Source organism: Haliaeetus albicilla, chromosome 5, assembly GCF_947461875.1.
Source record: "Haliaeetus albicilla chromosome 5, bHalAlb1.1, whole genome shotgun sequence".
Classification (NCBI taxonomy): Eukaryota; Metazoa; Chordata; class Aves; order Accipitriformes; family Accipitridae; genus Haliaeetus; species Haliaeetus albicilla.
In genome coordinates, this window is record NC_091487.1 from 18,775,194 (window position 1) to 18,800,552 (window position 25,359).

Here is a 25,359-nt window from a genome sequence, read left to right on the forward strand (position 1 = left end):
CTACCTAAGGTATGTCGTGGTTTAACCCCAGCCAGCAACTAAGCACCACGCAGCTGCTCACTCACTCCCCCCCCGCAGTGGGATGGGGGAGAGAATAGGAAAAAAAGTAAAACCCGTGGGTTGAGATAAGAACAGTTTAATAGAACAGAAAGGAAGAAGCTAATAATGATAATAATAACAATGCTAAAATGACAATGATAATAATAAGATTGGAGTATACAAAACAAGTGATGGATAATGCAATTACTCACCACCTGCTGACCGACGCCCAGTTAGTTCCTGAGCAGCGATCCCTCCCCCCCAACTCCCCCTAGTTTGTATACTGGGCGTGATGTCACACGGTATGGAATACCCCTTTGGCCAGTTTGGGTCAGCTGTCCTGGCTGTGTCCCCTCCCAACTTCTTGTGCCCCTCCAGCCTTCTTGCTGGCTGGGCATGAGAAGCTGAAAAATCCTTGACTTAGTCTAAACACTATTTAGCAACAACTGAAAACATCAGTGTGTTATCAACATTCTTCTCATCCTGAATCCAAAACAACACTATACCAGCTACTAGGAAGAAAATTAACTCTATCCCAGCCAAAACCAGGACACTTAGTTACAGAAAAGTGACTAGAATTTTGTACAAGACGCTGCACGGATTGTCCCTTATGCTTTTTGACAGGACGGATGACTTTACTCAAAATTACCACTGTGTCTTTTTTAAGGTATTTGGTGTCAAGATAGGACATTTAAGGTCATTAAAGGTCACTGAGATTTAAGGTCAGTTTTTCAGTTATAACTAGTGAATTCTTTAAATAAGAACATGCTGATTCTTAAGAATTCTGGATTTATTGGGAGAGATTTTGGCCGTCTTTAAAAAAATGTATATAAATTCTGTAGTCATGGAAGATACCTGCTTCCATGATTTTGCTTTCTTTGTTAGGGAAATAATTTTTGCCAGTTTTTGTGGTAAAAGCAAAACCAGAGTGGGTCACCTTTGGCATGAACTGTATTCCTCCCTCCTTCTTCATGAAGGTTAGCTTTCCCATAATCTTTATAAAAATGCTTACACTGATGGGCTTTTCTGAGAAATGGATGTTAGTTTATTTGTGATTTAATTGTCTAAGATGTGTCATTTTAAGTAACTATGTCAAAATCTCACTAAACTAAATACTGTTGGTCATGATGGATTGTAAACCCATGACACCAGTATTTCCAGTCTACAGAATTAACTGCTATGGAAACCTACTCTATTACAGGTTTTATGATTCGCTGTACATAAGATATGAAAGAGGTATATAACATTCTTTTCCAATTTCAGCCCCTCCTAATATGCTCTTACTGCTTGGGGTCCAGCCTGTTCTAGTCTTGAGATGTCATAGCCACCAAGAAACCTTGCTGAAACATGGAGTTCACCAAGTTTTGAGAGTGGGGGTGGGACAGGTAAGTGGTGTTTCTTACTTTATATGACGCTCTTTTGCAATTTAAAAAATATATACTAATGTTCACACTGGAGGCCACCAGTTCTTTCCCTTTGTATTATTAACTAGTTATTAAAAAACAAAAACTTGCAAAACTGCGCCATAGAGTGAGCAAACACTGTTTCCTTCCGTTCTCTCCCCCCTTTCTCATTGGCGTGTTCTTTTTACCAGCAAGATCCTGCGGTGTTTTTATCTTCCAGAATACAGAATATTATTAGGATTACTTTTGAGTATGTGCATTTAGACTTCAGAGTCTTTTATTTTCAGGAAAGTGGAGAGTGGAAGGGGAAAATTGGACATACGGTAAAATAATTTATGTGCCTAGTAGAGCAGTGACCACATGGCATTACTGTACTGATAAATCAGCTTTTTTAAATACAGATACCATATTACTGATAGTCCCTATCTCCCTTTTCAATAACTAAAAAATAGTAGGCATTTAGTTACATCTGTATATTTTACTGTATTATATATAACAATAAGCTGTTTTTAATTTTGAAAGTGGTTTTACAGATAGGTACTTAATCTTAACAGAACCCAGTGGATGTAAATGTAATTATCTGTAGTAGTTTTAGAGGAAGAATTGTGTCAGTGCATATTGCTAGTTTTGCCCAAATGTATTAGGATTGAAACGTCTCCTGCCAGTCTGCTGTTTTGCAGTAGTTGGCTCAGGAATAAATCTGGAGATTTGCTTTCAGCAAAATTCATCTTGCAATAAAGTATAAAAGAATGTCACTTTCTGGGGGAAATGACTTGGTGAAAGAAGTTTGCAAGTGGTGCATGCTAATGATTTCTGAGATTAACTTGTTCATTGCAGAAAATTATTTCCAACGCGTACAGAAACTCCAAATGTAATTAGGTGGATCCCGCTGCTGTTTCAGTGTCTTGTCTTAAGTGGAAATACCTTATTGATAGTGAATGAAGGCATGTGTGGGAAGGCAGTCTGAAATAAAGGAGACTGAAACATTTTAAGCTATGAAATCTTCTGGTGTGGTAGCAGGAAGGAATGTATGTTTGAAGCTGTAATTCTCTTGTTTGCTGGTAACATTTTATGAAACTTTCACTTTCTGGGCTGAAATATTATTTCTGCCTAAAATGAATATGGAGGTGGAAAATAAGATGGAAAGTATACTCTTTTTCCAACTTAGATGTCATTGAGTTTCTTGGATGTTTTTTTGAGAAAGGGATGTCTTTTGTCATTTATCTGTAATCACAGACATGAAGTATCTGACCACTGAAAGCTAATTATATTTAAGAGAGGCCTGCTTTTGAAGAATGCTTTTTTAAGTGGCTTTTGGAAGGAGGAGGAGGACTGCTTTGAATGTTGAATCACAAATGTAAATAGTGTCTTTTTTTTGTGATCCTACTTTGTCTGTGGGTTTTCTTGTTTTTAAAGTCATAAATGATTGAGTGAGTAGATGGCCTGGCTTAATTTTATCTTTGTGAACTTTGAAAGGTATTAAATTCTAGGAGGCTCTACATAGATCTTGCAAAAGCATAAATGAATATAGTTATTGTTTGGTATATTCATAGTTTAAGTATTGCACATTTAATAATTTCTGTACATGGGGAAAATAGCTAGATTCTACAATTACCCTGTAAACTACCATTTGCAGTTTTGTTTTCTTGGAAAACAGTTGTGACCTTCACAGCTTCTAAGATACATCCAAATGGGGTTTTGTCTGCATGAAGAGGCCAGATATTGCAAAGAATTATGCATTTGCACTGTGTTCACTTCACAGGCATATTTTGGGGGATTTTTTCAAGTTGGAAAAAAATGGAAAACATTTAAGCTTGTGTAATTCTAGCATTTGATGCTGGTGCTTTGTGACTTCTAAAATATGTGAACTCTGCTCTCAGACTGTGCATTTCCATACATTCTGGTAGTGTTGTTCAGGAATGTATCTTTAGATACGCTGCTCTTGTCAGTAATTTTACAGTTTGAGAGAGAGAATCTTGTATTTGGAATGTTCATTGTAATCACAGTTTTTCTATAAATGTGAGAGGGTTGAGGTTTTTCCCATGAATAACAACCTGTCTACCTTTCATTAAGCATCTGGAATGAGATAGCACCTAAATGCATTTCAGGGCTAAGACATAACTGTGAAGTTAGTAATAGGTTGGTTTTATTTTCTTGGAATAACTGTCATTTACTGCATGTTATCCATGTAAGGGTGGGAAGTTTTGAATCACTCAGATTTTAAATAGATCACGGTTGTTCTGAGACCTAGAGATTTCAGATAATCCTATTAATTTAAAAATACAATGGAATTAATGGAGTTGGGAGAGGACATGGTGTGGAAAATGCTTCAGTATTATATTTAATACAGAATTGTAAAATACTGTATTATATATGTGGAATATTGAAAAACGGTTACATACTGAATTTCTGCAAATTCTTCCTGAAACATTGTCAGCACTGAAGTCTTCATCACTTCCCAATGTTAGGAAGTCCCCTATACAAGTCCCAAGTGTTTGCAAGCCCAGTAATAGGGTGAGTGGGTTGGCCTCTGCTGCGGCTGGCCACATCTTGAACTGGGCAGGGATGTGGTGGGATCTGATCAGAGAGCTGAGCTGGGGTCCTGCCTGTGCCTTCCTGCCTGCCATGCTCTGCCATGCAGTGCTGGAAGGGCAGCTTCCCTCGCCACCTCTGTCTCTGGGGCTCTGCTGTGGGTCATAAATGAGACCCATGTATTGCCAGCAGGGCAGGGTCTCCTTTCCCTCCACATTTTGACTTTAAAAAAAAAAAAAAAAAAAAAAAAAGATACTTTGGCTAATATTGTTTACCTTTTTTATGCAGAAGCACGCTAATCATGGCTCTGACATATTTAAATGCTGAAATTTCCATTTTTTTTTTCCCAAGGATCATTCTGAGAAATTTCTGTGCTATCAACTTGCACTTACTGTCAGGTATTACAAAGGAGGTGAAAAGTTTATTTCACCGTGAGAATGGAAATAGGGATTACACTTTCCAGCTGGGGATAAGCATGCATCTTCTCAATAGTTTTGATAGATGACATTAGTTTTACGTCTTGATCAAAATAGCAAAAAGATAAATGAAAGCAAACTACTTAGCCTTTTCTTAAATGCACTGGTAATCATGGAGAATAACATGCATGTTCTTCAAAAGAATTGTTTTTTATGTTCTATTTTTTGGTTTTGTGTTGTATTTTTTTATTTCAGTAAACAAGTATGTCAGTATCTCTACTGTGGGTTAATTATGTTACCTGCAATGTCTAATGAGTTAAATATTAGAACAGAAAACTTACCAAGCCATGTAATGGCTGGATAGCAGGTAGTCAAACAGATTTGTATTCTTTCATCACAGCTTAAGTTATATTTCTTGAAATCAAAGACCTTAATAGTTGTTTTGAACACGTTTGACTGTTGAAAACTGAAAGTCAAACTTCACATTTCCAGTGCTTGGTCCTCCAGAGTGAATTTCAGTAAACTTCAAATGAAGTGTCTCCTGTCTCTTTTTGTTTTGATTTTGAAGCAGTCACAGAAATAGCAGCTGAAATTGTGTCCAGAAATCATTCTTTTTCATTATCAGTAGGCTATTGGGTCAGGTTAGAAGCACAGCACAGCGTCGAACAAGAGGAAATGTGCTATATCCTAAATACAGGGTTTACCTTATAGTGTGGTGAAATGCCTTGTAGGGTAGTAGCTCATGCCAGCCTATTCTGGGTTCATCTGTGTTGTGCAGTACCACGTAGAGATCCTCAGCTGGGTTGTGACAGTGTTATAGCTGCATTAGCATGGTGTGCTGTTGGAACCGAGGTACACATTTTCTCAGGAAGGCTGCAAGGTGAGCCTGGATGAGGTACCTAGATAATTTGCAGTATAAGAAAGCTTATGGGGATGTATCTGAAGTACTTTCATGGGTTCTGCTTTATGCTGTGTAAACAAAAGCAAGGCAGCTTGGGTTTCTAGCACTGTGGTTTTGGAATGGAGGGGTATTCCATGGGGTGTTACTGACTTCACAAGAAACAACACTCTGGTAGCTTTCTGAAAAAATCTATTCATATCTGATGTGCAGGTATCTTTTTCAAGCAAGTGCTGTCTTATTACTGTATAATATTGGGGAAAGGACAGCAGAAGGTTTACTTCTGTTTTAATAATCTTCTAGTTTTTAGGACTGTAAAGGTTATGGGAAGCTAAGAATTGCTGCTTCTTTCAGTCTAAATACACATTTGTAATATGTTGGCTGTTTGTAGTTTTGCTTAGGTACAGCAGCATGAAAAATAACAGGTTTTGATTGCTGCCACCAGAATGCCCAATAAATGCTGTACGTGATAGGAACAGTTATTTTGATTTGGTTTCTAGAATTCACCCTTTTCACAACATGGGGGAAAGAATCTCCCCCTCATTCCTGCTGTTAGGCAACTCTCACTTCGTTGTGTCCTTGCTTTAGTTCTGCTGCAAAGATCTCATAACATTCCAAAGATGTATGCATGTTTATAAATATATGTAAACAGTTGAAGCAAGGGTATTGTAGTGTGGTTTAGGGGGGTGGGCATGTGACAAGGAGGAAGGAAGTTAGAGAAGAAGTCACAGAAAAAATTATGAGAATGGCAGTAAAAATAGAAGAAGGACAGCCAAAAGGCAATACAAGATACATCGTAACTGAGAATGAAGTGTTGGGGGTGGACTGGTGTTGAACATGATAAAAGCTCAAAAACAAGATTCATATTAATTTGTTTGAAAATTGCATTAGAAAGTTGATACTGGTATGATTAACTACAGTACAGAAGCGTATGTTCTCTTAATTGCAGGAGGCATGGTTTAGTATATTATACTTGGATGCCTTTTGATATTGTCAGATAAACAAATGGTATTGTTTTGCCATTGTAGGAAGATGAAAAATTTCTGACAGACTTGTTTGCACAACTAACAGATGAAGCCACAGATGAGGAGAAAAGACAGGAATTGGTAAGAAATCTGTAAAATATATATGAACGGGACAGTTACTACAAAGTGATATGTGCATCTTTTTTTAATTACTAACTAGTATATTATTCCTGTTTTTCAGGTAAATTTTCTCAAAGAGTTTTGTGCATTCTCTCAAACACTGCAACCTCAAAACAGAGATGCATTTTTCAAAACCTTGTCAAATATGGGCATACTGCCAGCACTAGAAGTTATATTGGTAAGTCAGTTCGATTTTATTTGTGATAACAATTTTGTTTATCTCCAGAGAGGTTTTTTTAAAAAGGTAAGCATGCCAGACTTCAGTCACATGGTTTTCTGAAGTGTTTGCTTCATTTGTCTTGTCTTAGTTTGAGATTCAGAACATTTAAAATATTTTTTTAAAACTTTAAAAGCAGTTACAATATGACATTGGTAAGCGCCCTGGCATTCTTACGTTTTTGTTTCCTCATTTGCTTTCCTATCTTTACATGCTTCTTGGTGTACAATTAAGTAAGAAAATAGGGAAATAGACCAAAGGGCAGGGAAACCATAAAATTTATTTTGCCCAACATATGTCAAATGTACAAAGAAGAGGTTAGAGTCAATTCAGTTTTAGAATACAGTTCTAGTAATAGTTAGGTATGACTCGTAAGTTGGAATTAAAAGCTATACGGTTTCTGTTTTTCATTCCATTTAAGCCTTTTCTTTTAAGAAAACATAAATGATTTTATTTTACTTTTCCAGGGCATGGATGATGCACAAGTACGAAGTGCAGCCACTGATATATTCTCATATTTGGTTGAATACAACCCGTCCATGGTACGAGAGTTTGTCATGCAGGAAGCACAGCAGAACGATGATGTAAGTAGAGGGTCCCCAGAATGTGTGCGTTGTTTTTTGAAATTACTGTTTTATACTTACAACTCTAATGACATGAGCCCTAGTTCTGAAGAAGTATGGCATATAGTCATGATGGTTACAGGATACTCAACTACCATGTTTTTAAAAGTTCTGTTAGCCAGGTAAGACAAATGTTTGCCTGTTTATGTATTCTTGTTCCGTTGTGTGTAAAGTAAAACAGGTTACCATAAACCACCATGTTTGTTAACTTCAGCTGTCATACAAGCAAAACAAAATGGTTTTGAATGATGACCTCCTTAAAATGTGAAATACAGATTTCAGTCTTGATCTTAGCATGTATATGCGTTTTTAATTTACTTGTAAGAAACCTGTGTTCAGTTTACTATCACACACGTTGAAAGTGGAATTATGGTCCTAAGTGTTTGAGAACACTTTTTGACAGAGGTTTACATTTCCCAGAGATCCTCTGTAGCTGATTAATACAAAATGCTAGCACACAACTAGTGTTAAGAAGGGTATCTCAAAGTGGCATTCAGTGGAGAAAACACATTGTGCTGCCTTTTCCATAGAGGAGATAGTTAATGTTTTTTCTTATATCTGCTAAGAACATGCCAGAGAACATGAAGCTGCTGGTGCTTCTACTTCTGTACTGGAATAAAGGGGCAGCCAGGACAAGGAATATCACTGGTGGTTCCAGCCATTTGAATCTGATGACTCTCCTCTTTTATGCAGGACAGTGGTAACCAAGCAACTTTAGTGTAGGGATTCCTAAATGTAAAGATTATTTTCTATTTTTAAGTGTTATTCTTGTTTTCTGCAAGTACAAGTTGGGGTTATTTTTAGGTGAAAATAATCTTATCAAGTTCAATAGCATTATGAAATTTACTGTTGTATGTTTGTGGAAATAAGACTTTTGGTATGTATTCTAAAGGGGGATCCAAATTAAAACTTCTGTGCTCTGAAAACGCTTCCAGAAATCAGTTGAATTTTGAGACCATTAAATATCTGCCTCTGTACTTATTATCTTTTGGAATTTCATTTCAGACTAAATTCTAAATTAGATTTTTAATTTCAGAACCATTTTTAGTTGATGTGAAAGATTCTTCTTCACTGTTTGCCTTCTTACTGTCAAACCACTGACCAGAATGCATTTGATAAAGCACCATTTTTAACCAGGCAGTAACCCTTTTAGAAGATAATTTCAGATTTGGGGCAAGGGAGTAGCATTAGAATTGATTTTTCCTTTTTTTCCCCCCTTCTTAGGATATATTACTCATTAACCTCATTATAGAACACATGATTTGTGACACAGATCCGGAACTTGGAGGGGCAGTGCTACTCATGGGTTTGCTTCGTACTTTAGTTGATCCAGAAAATATGCTTGCCACAGCTAATGTAAGTAAATACCTTCAAATGAAATTACAGTTGGTTTTTTAGGGTATTTGGTGATATATGTTACATACATAATTTTTTTTTTTCCATTCTTTAGAAAACAGAAAAGACAGAGTTCTTGGGTTTCTTCTACAAACATTGTATGCATGTTCTGACAGCCCCTCTATTGGCCAATACTACAGAGGACAAGCCTAGCAAAGGTAATGCCACTCTGGATTTTGGGCACATCAAAGCTGTTGAATGTCAATGTTTAAAATAGAATAACTGTAAAGGATGTTTTCTGTTTGAAAGAGAATCTGAGACTATGATACATAGTACAAAGTTAAATGTTGATTCATGATTTAGTCATTTGAATAACTTACAAGCATAACGTTCAGCAGAGACCTGATTTGAGAAGTAAACAGCATTTGCTGCAGATTTTGCTTCAGCAAAAATTAAAATATTTGTATAATTTTTACTAACTCATGAAGCTGTTCAGTGACATAGACTTGTAAACATGTGTAGATGTTTTTTAAGGTCAGGGATTACTAGAGAGGATGCAAAATTGCCCTTGAGAAGGTGTGTATCACAATACTGTGCTGAATTTGAGGGTATTGGTTCTACGTCAGGCTAAGAAAACAGAGATCAGTGATGAAGTAACTGTTCTTGCTGGCGACTAGCAGCAGTACTGTTTGTTTATTAATAGTATAACACATCCAAAATGGATGTGAAAGGAGGTACGTAAATGATACATAAATGTTCTCTAAACTTTTTAATTTATTGTAGAGATTTCCAAGGGATTAGTTAAATTAATCTGTTTTATCTCAACTGGTTTCCAGATAGAATGGAAGTGAGATTTTTACTATTTAAAATACTTGCATTCTTTAATGGTCAACAGTCTGGCAATATGTTTAAAAAGGTTGCACTACCTTTTAAAAAAAGATTAAATCTAACATGTATTTAATTTATTATTTGTCTACTTAAAAGCAGGATTTGAGTTCATGTTTCGTATAAGCTGATACAATTATGTCCTATAGGTATTAAAAGAGCCTGAGATATTTCTTGCATAGTACTTTTGTTAAAAGGCATAATAGATCACATTTTTGGTACAAACTTAGTCAAGGCAGTGCATATAGGGAAATACTTTATGATATGGACATATGGACATCGTAATGAAATTTGGTTAAATAAGCCTGACTGCTTGTGTTAGTGTTAAGTCCTGTACACTGAACCTTCAAACACTGGTTTAAGACAGACAAAATGTAATTGTTTCTATAGTTTAAGAGGGTTTCCTGCCATATCTGTAGAAATAGAAAATACTCAGTCCATAACAAGCTTGTTCAATTTCTATTTTGAAGACTAAGCATACCCTGCAGCATGTTCCCTAAACTATCTGTGGGAATATACAAGAATTTGGAAATGTTTACCAGACTGCAGTTGGATATTTGAAGTTAGCTTCTGAAGGCAATATCCTAGATATGTTTAATTACTTTGGTTTTGGTTTTGTTACAGATGATTTTCAGACAGCCCAACTCTTGGCATTAATACTGGAATTGCTAACTTTCTGCGTAGAACATCATACTTATCACATAAAAAACTACATCATTAACAAAGATATCCTGCGAAGGGTACTCGTTCTCATGGCCTCAAAGCACGCTTTCTTGGCATTGTGTAAGTTTGAAAGCTAAAGAATAAACTAGTATTTTGTGAATGTGAAGTGTTACATATCTTTATTCTGCTGGAAGAAAAATGTTCACAGATCATGACAATTTGTGACTGAATACAGAAATTCTACTGTTATACTCTGTGTTTCTCATACCAATTTATAGATAAGTCAGCTAATATTAGTAAATAATTTTGCATTTATGGATGTCTTTTTTTCTAAAAAGCAGAAGGATTTTTCTTAATCTCAATGTAGAGCTGAATTGAAAAGATGGTATCTCAATATTGAATATCCTAAGAGAACTATTTCAAGTTTTTATATTTTTTTAGTAGAAATTATCAGAGGTATTTAATTAGAGATATGATTATCTGACTGCATTAAACTGCACAGAAGCTCAGTGTGCTGCTGTTCAAACTCTGGCAGTTTCTTAACCATGCTCAGCACAGTAATAGCAAAGCAGTGTGACTTAATTCTGGAGGCAAGTAAGAGATTTTTTCCATGATTCCATTGTGCACATAGAGTAAATCAAAGCCTAAAGTTGACTGAGCAGTACCATACAATAAGAATTGCCTTTCAAATTTGTAACTGAATCACCTGAGTTTGGTTTTAGAACCCTTGAATAATCTTTTTTCATGTACACCCAGCTGCTAACCAAAATGTGCTGCCTTATAGCAAGATGAGACTGTCTGTTTATGCATGGACTTTCACATACTTGTGTATGCTTCAGAGTTTCAGAAATAGCATTAAACTGGATGTAAATTAAGTCTTTGCTTTACTGTGTGTGTGAAGAAAATGTCATTTACCAATTTTAAAATGAGATAGTTGCATTCTAATCAAATAAGACTTAATTAAATGTAATCAAACTTACATTTGAATACTAGGAATGATAAGCAAATTTCCCAGTTCTTCTACTGAGAAAATATTTTACCTTTATCATAAGCCATTTAAAAAATTGAAAATACACCTTTATGTTAGTGGTAATATAGTTAAACAGTAGTATATTATTTCTTCAGTGAACAGAGGTGGTTTCACTTGTACAATTATGGTGGAGGATTTCTTAATGATAAAATAGTTAAGTAATCTTCAGCAGTATAGTCAAGACTGTTGAAAAGCAGAGAATAGCTGAATGTATTACCTGGTTCTAATAATACAAAGCTGTATGAGAACTGAGGTTGCAAATTGCCCTAACTAGTGCTGATTAATTTCTGGATTTTTTTTCTTTTAAATTTAAAAATTTAAAAATTCTTTTCACAACACTTCTGTTTCAGGTGCCCTTCGTTTCAAGAGAAAGATAATTGGGCTGAAGGATGAATTCTACAACCGTTACATAATGAAAAGTTTTTTGTTTGAACCTGTGGTCAAAGCATTTCTAAATAATGGTTCCCGTTATAATCTGATGAACTCTGCCATAATAGAGATGTTTGAATTTATCAGAGTGGTGAGTGCTGTTACATGCTGAACATAATTACTGTATTGTTTAATCTTGTAGTTGAAGACAACTTTTCTTTTTGCTTGTACCCTAAATTACGCTATCATAATGGGACAGTATGATACTGTATTTAAATGAACTTTCTTTTATATCACTCTTACATATTTGTACACATTCTTTCTTACGTTCAAACAGTAACTTGACTTGAAAATTAAATTCACTTCATAGTGTATTCACAGTAGTCAGATTTGCAAAGGCAGCACTAATCGAGTTTCATCATGCAGATTGGATGGGCCTGTTATGACAAGAATGTAATTTGAAACTACTGCTACAAAACCATCAAATTTAGCTATGCTCTGTAATGTCAGTTCAACAGAATATGGAAACATACAGAAGAGATACTAGTCTTTTTTGATTATATTAATGGAGTGCTACAAATTCCTTCTGTGGGGAGTCTCTTAAAATATTCACGCCAGTTTGGCTGTCTGCACAGTACTGTTTCCTCACTGTTGTTTGCATCCAGATTCTGACAAGATGCTGTACAGACTATAAATGTGGTAAGTCAGGCCAAGCTAGGGTGCAGACAGTCATGGAGGAGTGAGTGAGTGAGTGATGAAAAAAGGAGGCTTTGTCACCTCTGGAAATCATCTGTGCTGATGACCTCTTTCCTCTTTGAGTTGGGTCTTCCCATTTCCAGAATTATTCTTGGTATCTGCTGATAATTTTTGTCAGTTTTTTTAATCCAGGTTTCTTTTTAAAGACAGCAAATTTAAAAAAAAAGCATGCTTTTGTTGTTACTGATGCACTACCATACATAAGAGGTGACCTTTGAGCACGTAACCAAGAAGGGAAATAATTAGGGTATTAAGATTTTTGTTGCTTTGTTTGTCCTTAGTAGACGGTAATTCGGGTGTTTATTCTGCAGTGTATTCCAGGGGCTGTGCAGTGCTAAGAAAGACAAACAATGCACAGGAGCAATTTTCTTGGTGCAGTATGCAGGCCTGTGCTAGTCTCAGCTGTCTAGAGTGGCTTTGGGCAGCCACAGTGCTAAACTGAAATAGCAGAACAGTTGGGAGCCTTTTGTAAAGGATCTTGACCAACACTGTGTGGCCACAAATGAAAAACTTGATGTTAGTTTCTGATGAAAAATACCTTCTTTGTTCTCATCCTACACAAATGCATTGAATAATTATTTTTACATACTTAATTTATTTGCAGCGAGGAAAGAAACAGTATGAATGCTAAGTCTGTATCTCATAAACATATATTTTAATTGACTGATGACAACAGGTATCAGTCTATCAATATAAAAATATTTATAAGTTACAGTGGGAAAGACCTTTCAGAATTGGTTTTGGTATAATTTTCTATCAGGGTTTTAGTTCTGTTCGTGTGTTTTGAAGGAGATATTGTTAGAAAATTGCTGCTATTATGCCTGTTTCACTAATCAAATATTTGAAGCTCTTGATTTTTAACTACACTTGTATGCATAATACTCATATTTGCATAAGCTAATTAATATGATGCTTCCTGTGGAATGTTTAAAAATAATCTCTCATTTCGGTTACTTTTTACATTGTATTAAATAAATGCATTTGAATGAAAATAAGTCACTTTATCTTTGTTTGTTCCTATAGGAAGATATAAAATCATTGACAGCTCATGTAATTGAAAATTACTGGAAGGCACTGGAAGATGTAGATTATGTGCAGACATTCAAAGGACTGAAACTACGGTTTGAGCAACAAAGGGAAAGACAAGATAATCCAAAACTTGACAGGTAAAATGCACTAAATGCTCTTATTAGTATATTATTGCTTTAATTCTGTTTTGGGAATATTGGTGGCTTGTTCTGTGATACTGGGAAATGTAAATCATTTAGACTCCTGCTTGCATCTCAGGCATTGTTGAATTTACTTGATTAAAAGTGTGATTTCCAGATGTGTTACTTCAAACTCTTGATCAGCTTTCAGCTAACATTAGTTGCTAGACCCCCAGTAATAAATGCTAAGTTGTCATATCCTGAATTTATGTACACTACTGTAATGAGGCTGGAAGCCTGTCAAGTATCTGAAGTTCATTAGCTTAAATAACAGATTCCCACTGTTGCATTTGAAAGATTGTTCAGTTGTGAATATCGTTCTGTGGATTTTTCCTTCAAAAATTCACGTCAGATTTTCTTTTATTTTAGTTAGTTGTGGGAGTAGATATTTTGATAAGCTCTACCAAAATGACTGAGAAATAGAATGTACAAAGAAGTTTTTAGAGGATGCTTTTTTGTCACTGTTAGATTTGCTGATGGAGTAAAAAACAATCTGATGTAACATTTGAATCACTCCTTCTGTTTGCCAGAGCATAAGTTCCTTTCCTTGGTACACAGTTACCCAAGGTTAAAAGGTTAGGGTGTCTAAAAATAGGAAGCTTAGGACTTTTTACTCCATTTATTTTGGCAAACGATATTACTTTTGTGTGTAGTTTCGTTAAAACAGAATGGACTGCTTGTATGAATAGATGAGTTACTCTTAAGAGTTGTTAGCAAGACCTGTTCTTGTTCTGTTGTCTTGAATTAGTTCGAAAACACATTAAAAAATTAATCCTGATTAGTCATACTAGGACATCTTGAAATTTCAGACTTCTAGGTTATTTTATTTCCTGCTACAGGATTTCTTAACCAATATTTAAATTTGAGACTTGTACAATTAAAATGAAAGTATAATTGTAGATTTGTTTTAAAATGCTGAAGCACTTTCAAGAGTATGTGTGGGATCTGCAGTTTTGAGTACTAATGTTTTACAGGTGAGATGTTACTATTTTGGCTTGTGTCAGCTAAGCTTGGCACTTAAATAGCTGTGAAATTCAAGCCTGTGATTCTTACATTAATGCATGCGCTGGAAAGAACACCCAGCCACTTCCTTCAGTAATTTCCATCCAGTATAGGAAGTAAAACCTAAGTCTTTTCTTGGCTTAAGTTGAGCTAAGTGATCGTGTATAGTTGTGCCGCATGAGTTTATCCAGCAGAAAGTTATAGCTTCAAGAGGTTTGTAGCTCAACCAGCTCAGTTTCTACCTTCTTCCTACATCTTATATAGTGGCTGCTGCACAAGCCCTGTCACAGTCATGTAATTTCTTACGTGAAAACCCAGAAATAATAAAATGCAAAAATAACAAGAATCTGTTTACACATTTTAGCAAGGAATAGTTCAGTAAGGAAGGAGGCCAAAAATTTTGTTGGCATGGGCCACAAAAGTATTCAGAAGAGTGCCACTTAAGTAATAGTTTTGCACTATTAGCAGAACTTGAATTTAAATGCAATGTAAAATGATGCAGTATGTATAGATCTAGATGATAGTGTTGGCAAGCAAATTATTCAGAATTAGATTTGGTTTTGAAAGCACATTGGAGGTTCTTATTTAATACCTTGTAATTTCCTAATTTTTTCTCTGCTGGCTTTTTCCTGCAGTCAGTAATGCAAGACCTTTTCTCTAAACAGAGTAAGCCTAGATTGTATTATTAACATTTTGATTCCAGTAACAGAGACTTCATGAAAAACATTAAATTTCAGACTTAAATTGTGGCCAGTAAATTTTGAAGAAGTGCTACAGAAAATTTGTCAAGGGTTTCATGCTTTTGTTGGAAATTGACTGTTAGAATCAACGTCTAGCAATGAAAAGAGTGTTTTCAACCTCTCTTCCACTTCTCCCCCTGTTCTTCAGGGTGCATATCACTGTCCCACTCCTCCAAGGCCATAATACTGCTTCTGCGAGAAAAAAGAAAAGGAAAGTGGAGCTGAGTTATTATTACCAACACTAATAATAGATCAAATGGGGAGGGAAAAGTAGCACTTTGTATCCAAGACTCTGAAGAATGGAAAATACTGATAATGACCAAAAATTGTAAGAGGTGGCGGAAAGAGACAGCTGTCTTTTTAATGTATCTATTTTAAACCGGAGTCATATTTAAGTTAGATTTTGGGTTGTTTGTTTTTTTTCTTTAACATATTGGATGCCAAATACTGACAAGTTATAAAGTATTTTCAGAAAAAAAGTCTATAGCTTCTAAACTCTTTGTTTTACTTTTTATTTACCAGTGCAAACTGTTAAACCAAGCCTGAATGCAACACTTTAGTGACATTTATTAAAATTACTTTTAATAGTGCTGTTTGTAAGCTACAGAATTTTGGACAGATAGAGTAGTCTGAATGTGCCATTAGCAGAGTTGTACTTCATTTGATTCTTCATAAAGAATTTTTTTAATGATATTTGCATTGAAAATACAAAGATTCACATTGCAGAATGATTTGCTGGTATTTTTACTGCTCTGCAATATTTGTAAGCTGTGACTATAAATGTTGAGTAGAAGTTTTAATAATAATATGAATTGTTTTTAAATCTTACTGTTCTGCAGCATGCGTTCCATTTTAAGAAACCATAGATACAGAAGGGATGCAAGAACCCTGGAGGATGAGGAGGAAATGTGGTTTAATACTGATGAAGATGATATGGAAGATGGAGAGGCAGTGGTGCCCCCTTCTGACAAAACTAAAAATGATGAAGATATTATGGACCCTATCAGTAAATTCATGGAAAGGAAAAAATGTAAGTGGTGAGAAGAATGCCATATAGCTTATGCAGAAGCTGTAACTTGTATTCTTTAGTCCTACTGCAATGAAGGATTTGCATGTATTTATTCTGAGGTTCTTAGATTTTGGAATTGTGACACCAAGTTGGTGGACTACCCCTTCAGAACAGGTTTTGTTTTCTTTGAAAGCAGAATGATACAAAATATTGGTGTTGATTTCTTAAAGCATTTGAATTACAATCTTAGCTGATAGTCAAGTTTTCCTGTGTTTTATTCAGGTTTATAATTCAAAATTTTCAATGTAAATGTTGGGTGACATCATTGGTAGAATAAAAGTGTTCATTCCTGGCCCATGACAGTAGCTGGTAGGTGGTATAGTAGTATGAAAAAAAAAAAAAAGTCAATGATTACTCACTTTACCAAGTTGTACATAAAGTATTAAGCCTTTTCCCACATGGTAAAGTGCTTTGTAATTAAATGTTTCACACAGAATAAAGTGATTTGTAATTAAATGTTTCACTCAATAATAGTGGTTTACTTTTGCCTTTTTTTAATGTGTGTTTACTTCTTTTTTCTCCAGTGAAAGAGAGTGAAGAAAAGGAAGTTCTTCTGAAAACTAACCTTTCAGGTCGTCAGAGCCCAAGTTTCAAGCTTTCCTTTTCCAGTGGTACAAAGTCTAACCTTACCAGCCAGTCATCTGCAAGTAATCTGCCTGGATCCCCAGGGTCTCCCGGATCCCCAGGGTCCCCTGGGTCTCCAGGATCAGTTTCTAAAAGCACATCTCAGATGGCAGCTATTACAACTAAGGTAATTTTGAATGGAGATAGGTTGACTTCATTGTTACAGACTAGGAATTTGCTTTAGCATCTCTCTCAAGTTTGTGTTAATTCTGACATGTTAAGCAGTAATGGACTGTCTGGTTTGTCTGTATTTTTTCTCTGGCCTTTAGTATTTCTAAGGAGATGTGACATGTATATAAAAAGAAATAAAACTCTTTCAATGCCCAGACTCTTAAAGTATGAAGTATACAAATAGCTGCTCTTTGCAGCAGTCTTTACTGTGAAATACAGACAACACTTTTGTTAAATTGCACAGGGATGTTTGGAAGGTAGAAATATAGAAATACTTGGGAAACACTGCCAAATTTTGCCAGACTCCACAATGTCCCACCACCCCCATTGAGCATTTCTACTGTTACCATTTTTAATATTGTTCAGAATGATACAACTGGCACGTGTGAAAGAAATAAATTGTATTGTGGAGGGGTGGTTGCTGTAAGACAAAACACAAACAGTTTTTAATATCCTAGCATGACTTTTTACCTTTTGAAATAACTTACAGTTTTGGGTTGGAACATATGGAAGTAGAAGAAAGCCCATTTAAAAGAGTCAGTATAACTTGCAGTGAATATCCAAAATCAGCATTTTAAAATACGTTTTAGGATGCTGTTGGATTTTATCAGATTTTTGGCTAAAAGTATTTAAGTGAGTGGTGTTTTCTCAGCACTGGGGGATAGATAAGGTAGTGTTGGTACAACGTAGTTCAGATAATGAGAATTTACTTTCATAACATGGGTTTCCATTTCTGAAAGGTCAGGTATGTATCTCAGGTAGCCTTGGAATAACTGAATCATCCTTATTTTTTAATGCCACCATACTCCTTGTTCACCTAACTTCTAGTAAAGGCAAATGGGGTTTTAGGTTTTTTATTTCTTATAGTTGAACATGGCTTAAGACTTTGTGTTTAGGTTACCTTCTGCTGAAAACAGCTGAATGAGAAGAGTTCGGCTGATGGAAGAACTAAGGGATGTGTCCTCTGAATCCTTCTGTGGAGGAAGGGGGACCTATTTAATTTATGAAAAAAAATACAATAGGTAGTCAAGCACTTTTTAAAAGGGATAGAATTGGCTTGGAATTCAGTTCAGTCTATTCTGTATTTCTGCTGGAGTCTTGTTCTCTCCCAGGCAGTATAATTCCTTGAATCTGAAATGGAGTCTTTGCATATGGAGCGTATTGCATACAGTATTGGCTCCAAAGTGTCAAGTCATGGTGGCAAAAGAAGAATGTGCGTGTTAAAGTGAATATGCAGTGCGCTGAAAAACCATTCATGGATTTGGGCATAAACCAGCTTCTTTCAGTAAAATGGACACTGTTTATAAATGTGCCACAGTCGCAAACTAGAAACAGTGTTGAAATTGGGTTTTTCATTAATTATCTGATCCTGTTACTTTATGTGTATTATACTCAGTGTTATGTTGTATGTGACTGTACAGGATACATGTAATTGTTTATTGAGTTGTATTTTGGTATACGGTTGGCTGAAATTTTCTGGTTTGGATGTCTATCATTAGGCACCTGAATAAGTAATATGATCCTTGAGTAAAGTACCAGTAACTGCCATTGTAGTCAAATGCTGGTTAAGCTTCAGAAATTGCAACGTACTGTAGTTAGAGGAAGTTTTAGAAGTTCATGCTGCTTCTCCATGGGTCCAGAGTTGCCTAATCTTAAAATCTGTGGTTTTTTGCAATACAAGGGAGGTTTTAATATTACTAGATAAGCTTTCATTTCCAGCTGCCAAGTTGTTCAAGTTTTGTAACATGTACACCTCATTCAATTATATTATACAAAAAATTCTTTAAGTTACTACACATTTAAACTAGCTTTTGTGAAGACGGACTGTCTTCTAAAAGTATTGTGATTCAAAAATTCAAATTGAAGGATATTCTGTATTTGTTTCTGAAGTGCTTCCAGATTGCTCATTCCTGCAGTCAGCTATGCTCAGTAAAAAAAAAATAAAAAAAAAAAATTTACATCTTTACAGATAGAGCTGCAGTGACACTTTGCAAAACTAAGTAGATTTTTGGATTTTCTTAAATTTCAACTGGAAATATTTCTATCCAGTTGGATAGGTAAAACCCCATTTTGGATTTATTAATTTAAACATTTTTCAGACAATATAATTTTCATTCATACTGAAGGATTTATTTTTGTTCTGCTTTGTTTTATTAAAAACTTAATGAATCAGTATGCTTATGGCAATATTCTGTGTAAACATCATTTTCCAATCAATGTGCAAACATTTTCTGAATTATAGTAATTGTGTGTCCTTGTAGGGAGGCCTCGTTGGGCTTGTAGATTATCCTGATGATGATGAAGAGGATGATGAAGATGAAGATAAAGAGGAAACTTTACCTTTGTCAAAGAAAGCAAAGCTTGAGTCATCATAATGGCAACTGCTGAAGAACATTACCAGTTGGGGGAAGGATTTTTTTTCCAAAAACAAAACAAACCCACAGCAAAGCAGCAATCTTTTGTGAATTACTGTGTGACACAGATCAACCTATACAAATGGATTTCTGCCAATCAAGTGCCAATTCAAAGCAGAAGAAGGGGAAATATTTCGTTTAGGGGAAAGACTTACGCCTTTGAGCTCTCCAGCTTGGACCACATATTGCCCTTTTCTCAGGGAAGGAAATGGAAAACAAACAAACAAACAAAAAAAAGCCAACAGGGCAGGAGTTTTGTTAGTGGAACTCTGGATTGGCTGGTCAGTTGCTACAATCGGAATATGCTTTCTTGGACCATGTATGAGACTTCTGAAGAAAAGGTGGTTTTTGCCATAATTCTTCACTAGTTAAGAATGCCAGCAGTTTCTTTGTATAGAAGAGACCTGCCTTTGAAATCGTACATTCTGAACATTTTAGTCAAGCTACAACAGGTTTTAAAAACCTCTACGGGGGAGGGCTGAATATAAAGTTTCCTCTTTTTTTTTTTTAAATCTTTTCCCTTTGCCCTTTAAACTGCAGAATTTTTTTTTGGAGGTGGGGGATTTGTTTGTCCCTTCTTGATTAAAGATTGAGTGGAATTCTAGATGTGGTCACTTTTGTGTCATAATTTTTTTTTTGCCCCCCTGAGTGTATGCTTAGTTGTTGAGTATATATTTGGGACCATTAAAATTTTTTGATGTAATATAATCTCACTGTTGTGCTGGTACCTGTTTCACCCTGTGTAATTTTGTTCTGCATCACAGTTCTTAATATGTTTAGGATTTTATGGAAGATGGTATAGTTTTTACTGGAAAAAAAAATAATCTTACCACAATGTGCATAGAAGCAATACTATTTTGTGACTAAATATTTTATATTAAATTTTACATCAGCAACTGTCGAGAAAAAATTCAGGGAAATAGGATGGAATAAAAAAATTTAAACCTATAAATATGAAATTAGTATTCCAAAGAGACTTTGAAATTTCGTAACTCAGAACAATGATGGTAGACTAACTCATCAAAATGCAAGATGGATGATTTAGGAATACCAATATATTGACTCATTTGACTTAAAAAATAAAAAAGAAATAATTAAAGCTGAAGGAAAATGGCATTAGTGGTATTTTTTTAAAACCTCTGATTCCCTTTGGAATACCAGTTTTAGTGAATCAAAGATGGTTGTAGAATAAACTCTTTACAAGGATACCATCTTTTGAAATTTATTCTAATACTTAATTGAAAAACAGCAATTAAACTTTGGGTCTAACTCAGTGACTATATTCTTTCCACTTTTTCCAAAAATCTAAATAATATTAATTATTAATTTGAAACTAAATGTTATATCCTGCTTCCTTACTGCTTTTACAGAAGATGGCTTTGATTGCACAGCAGTGCTTCCTGTGAAGGGGAGTTTATTCAGTTCCTTTGCAAACAAAGGACCCTTTCTTATGTACATTTTCAGGAGTTGATTTCCTTTTGGACGTTCAAAGCACCAATGTTGAAACAATCGTGATGTTACACATTGAGGTATCACATACAAATAGAAATAAGAAATGAAAATCTGAGGCTGGATCATATGTGATCACACCCAACTGTAGATTAGCACTTTGTTTCTGAAAATGGTGCATTGCATGGCAGACTCTATGCTAACTACAAAAGTCAAAGCTTTTGCACTTTGACTGTATTAATACATGTTAGTAATTTCAGATTTAAATAAGAGTGTTCATTAGGGAAAAATAATTAGCTGTCTTTTCCTCAAAAAGTTCATTTGAAATCACTTTCCAAAGTTGAGTTTTTACAACGTGTTTGAAATGTCTGTAACAGGGCACTTCTCAGCAATAAATTTTACAGAGAGGGTAAGAGTTGAGCACTTGGATCGCTACAAGATTAGATAACAACCTTCTGCTGCAGTATCAGAGTCCCCATGCCGTCTCAACGACCTGTCTGAAACCTGATTTTTGCAACTTTGGTGTCAGAGCAGACATCATGACAAGGAAATCTGTAATTTTGCAGGTTTTCTTAATTAGCCTGAATTTAAATCTTTCCCAATCTGTCAAACTTCCCTTGAGCGTAAAGCTCTCAAAATTTATCCATATAGTCATCTTCATGTTCTCCAAGCTGTATCTCAGGAAGTCATCTGAGTTGGTCAAAGGAACATTTTTTGTTAATTTTTTTTTGTTCCTCCAGCTATTGAGTGCTTGGCCTCATGATGTTTGATGCTGCAGTCTTCTAAACTTTCAGATACTTTCATAATATTTGTAGGAATCTTGGATTTTGGACTTTCAGTACTTGAAGCATTACATTTAACAGAATACTATCCTTAAGTTACTGGTTTCAATCAAAATAATAACTGAAGTAGGAATATTTTTGTACTTTCTGTATTTTTATGAAGCTCTAAAGGACTGGTAAAATACTAGCTGTACATCTTTTAATGCTGTCTAACTTGTAGTTAGATTGTTAGTTGTCTTCCCAATTATCTAATGCTTGTGGCCTGACAGGACATGTCTACACTTAGATGATATATTCATGGAAGTTGGAAGTAATCGGGAAGTTGGTGAGCTGGGGACAGCGGTAGGTATGCTCTTGCCCAATGAGTTTCACTTTTGTATTCATGGAAATCTTGACATATATTTCAGGGAAAAAAGGAAATAGTAAGATTTTGAGAAGTGATGGATATAAAAAAAAGTGGGTATGAGTTAAGAGATGGAAAAAATTATGTTATGAAACAGTGTTCCTTTCTAGATCTTTCTCTGGGCTGATGGTTTTTTTCTTTTTCTTAGTTTTAATACCATTTGCATCCCAAGAGAGCTGCATGTATACTGTATTAAACATGGCTTGGTCATCTTAATTGCATTTTAACTGTACCCTTAAGTATGGTTTACAGGGTAAACCCTTAAGTATCGTACAGGCAAGATAACAGTGTGCTTGAATCATCAGTACAGGCCCCTACATTGCTTCAGTGGTTGCCAGACTTGATGCTGGTTACTCTGATTTACTCTTCCCAGCTTTGAGCCTAGGTTCACTGGGGATACCTGTTGGAAGTATGTAGGGTACCTGGTCTGCCAAGGAAGCACATCCTTATGCTAATGAAAGTAATTCCAGGTGATCTGGAATATTTCCAGATTTTCTTCCACTGTACGCAGAGGGCAGCTGCATTCAGGTAACAGTGCACGTCACTGCAAAACATCTCCTATGTCATGAGGGCAGAAGGATCTGAATACTGGTGTATCTAGCTAGCAATAAGTTGCCTCTAAAATGTACCTGTCTGTAATATACCTGCTGGGTAAACAAGATAAGACTGTTCATCCATCTCTCATAGCCCACCCAGGTGAGATGTCACGTTCTCGTGGAATTAAGTGTCAGGTAGGCCAAATCCTTTTAATATACCAAGGATGAAACTGTTCAGAGCGGTTTTGGCTGTGTTTTTCCATCTCTGCAAATTTCAGAAACTGTTTAATTAGATAACCGGTAAGAGTGTTCTCATATTGCTGCTGTGGCTCCATATAGGGAATTGGCTACCTTTCAACAAGGCAACAAGTTAGGCTAGCTGCCTTGCTAAATTATGTTTCCTAGCATCTGTACAGTGGCCACAGAAGTTCAGCCTTACCTTTATCAACTGTTTTACAGCTGCAGAGGCATCCTGGAGCAACACTCTCTATACTAGAGTAGTGCTGCATTTCCCCTGCCTTGATGATACCAAGACCCATTCCACATGAGCTGTGTAAGTAGGAGACCAGATGGGTTACTGCTTGGGCTCACCCGCAGTGTATGTGTAAAACCAGGCAAGCATTCAAAGAAGAGAAGTTACCAACAACTGAAATTTTTCAAGATCAGTTGCCCATGTGCGTGTTCTCTACCTGCTCCTACTGCTGTCTCTTTTTGGAGTCCAGAAGAAATGAAGGTATATACAACTTACAGTTCAGTCCAGAAAGGAGGCAGGCTATGTGGGTGTGCTGCAGATACAGCAAAACCTTCTGTGGAAGGATTTGTAATGCCTGCCGTCAACAATAGCCACAACTTAGTCTGTTACTCATGCAAGGGAGCATAACTTACTATGTTTTTGTAGGTGGCTGGCTATCTGATGAGCTTGCATCTCAATTTAATGTTGCTGTAGTTGCAGTCACATTCGTTGGACCATGTAAATCTTGTGGGTTTTTTATATAAATTGAAATTAATAAAACTATTTAAAGCTGAAATGAAACCCTGTGGACTGCTGGAAAAAAAGGCAGTCTAAAAAAGGAAGGGGGAGATGCAGTCTTCCATATGCCGATTGTATTTATGAACAATGTAAAAATAATATATAAGCTAGTGGATAATATTTAAAAAAAAAGCAGGTAGAATGCTACTGGCAAATGATTGACATAGCTACTGATTTACAGTGATTTAAGGCCTATGCCAGTTGCCTTGCTGTACAGTGTTGCATCTCCCAGAGATGTAAGGTACCTGTCTCAGAACTTCTCTAAAATGGCTCCACGTGAACAACTGTTTGTGGTTTCGGTGGAGACCTGGAAATTATTTGGTATAGAGTGGAATTGTGCTCACAAAACATGCATCTGCAATATAGACTGGCGATGATTTGGGCTGAATAATGATTTCGATACTCCACTTGTAAGCAACTTAAAATTACATGCATAAAGACACTGTATGTGCACTGCCCACCTAAAAGGGTTCAGAAGTATTCAGTAGTCACATGTATCACTGTTCGTTGGCATTGCTTCCGGAAGTACGTACATACCGGAGCACTTAGGTTATGCTCATGAGTTTTCAGATGAGGCTAGTCTGACAGCTGTGGTGGTGTTCAGATGTGAGGTTGATGCTGTTAGCTTGGAGAGTTCAGTACAGTCCTTCCATCCTCCTGGTGAGGCCAGAGACGGCACAACTGTACCGTCACTCTGTCACTGAATTAGTGTTGGATGGTCAGGGATCCCCAAAGGAAGCTATGATCGGGGATGTGCAATTTGTTCATCTCACTATTCAGCAGGATTTGATCGATGTTTGTGACTAAGGATGTGGAGGTAACTGGAAGCAGTTCCTGATGAACTGATTCACAGGAGTCTACGCTAACAAAAGTCTGTGCTAACAACAACGAACATTTGGGAGAAACTTTAAAAAGCCTACATTTCCAATCTGATGCTTCTTTTACACGTCTGAAAATGGTGTTAAGTTAGATCGTCTTATCCTGAAAAAAAAGCTTGTTTCCTCCCCATGGCTCCCCCCACCTCCACAATTCGTCCGAAACAGAAGTGACTTCCTCTGCTGCCAGGATTTTGTAGACTAGCCAGAAGAGCTGGAAGCTGCAATTCTTATTGAAGAAATAACTGCTGATGAAAACCAACTACAAACCACAGCTTTCAGCATGTTTGAGTTTAACCTCAAAATGGAAACCTCTTCAAGACCTAGATTACCTGCAGTAAGAAACAAGGAAGATGTAAACATCTGTTTTTCATGGGCAGGAGAACTAAGTACCGGAGCTCGTAATAGAGTAATACAAGTGTTTGTCTGTCTTCGGAAGTTTTTATATGTGTGCGCTCTTCATAAAGCACCTTTCAAATTTTCCTAGTATTTATACAGCCAGCCATATCTTTATCTGAATATATAGGCACTATTTCATCTTTAGAGCATGTGTTCCTTTGGAACCAAGTATGGGGATGCATGTTATTTTGTTAGACCAGTTGTGTTGTGGGACTTATTATTTTTTTATACACTTGTCTATCAGGGCCATACAGATGTTCTGCACAGCAGAGTGAGAATAACCATAGTCCTCACTGTTCACTGTTATGAACAAGACAACAGGTGGAACCCCTCGAGTACCCAACCA

The 25,359-nt window shown here is 36.0% G+C and overlaps 1 protein-coding gene across 3 annotated transcripts in view; it reads left to right on the forward strand.

Annotated features, from left to right (window-relative positions):
• The window catches only part of PPP4R3A (protein phosphatase 4 regulatory subunit 3A), a 46,820-nt gene extending 26,573 nt beyond the window's left edge, over nucleotides 1–20,247 (forward strand). For 2 of the 3 annotated variants that reach the window (XM_009918505.2, XM_069783617.1), the window contains exons 5-15: nucleotides 6,317–6,394; nucleotides 6,495–6,611; nucleotides 7,118–7,234; nucleotides 8,498–8,629; nucleotides 8,724–8,826; nucleotides 10,118–10,276; nucleotides 11,537–11,706; nucleotides 13,335–13,477; nucleotides 16,101–16,291; nucleotides 16,855–17,081; nucleotides 19,387–20,247. In XM_009918505.2, the coding sequence (XP_009916807.1) occupies nucleotides 6,317–6,394; nucleotides 6,495–6,611; nucleotides 7,118–7,234; nucleotides 8,498–8,629; nucleotides 8,724–8,826; nucleotides 10,118–10,276; nucleotides 11,537–11,706; nucleotides 13,335–13,477; nucleotides 16,101–16,291; nucleotides 16,855–17,081; nucleotides 19,387–19,500 (1,551 nt within the window). In that variant the 3' untranslated portion in view covers nucleotides 19,501–20,247. Of the gene's footprint in view, nucleotides 1–6,316; nucleotides 6,395–6,494; nucleotides 6,612–7,117; nucleotides 7,235–8,497; nucleotides 8,630–8,723; nucleotides 8,827–10,117; nucleotides 10,277–11,536; nucleotides 11,707–13,334; nucleotides 13,478–16,100; nucleotides 16,299–16,854; nucleotides 17,082–19,386 lie in introns of those variants that run through there. The other variant, XM_069783618.1, reaches the window with a different exon arrangement.
• Nucleotides 20,248–25,359: the final 5,112 nt, after the last annotated feature.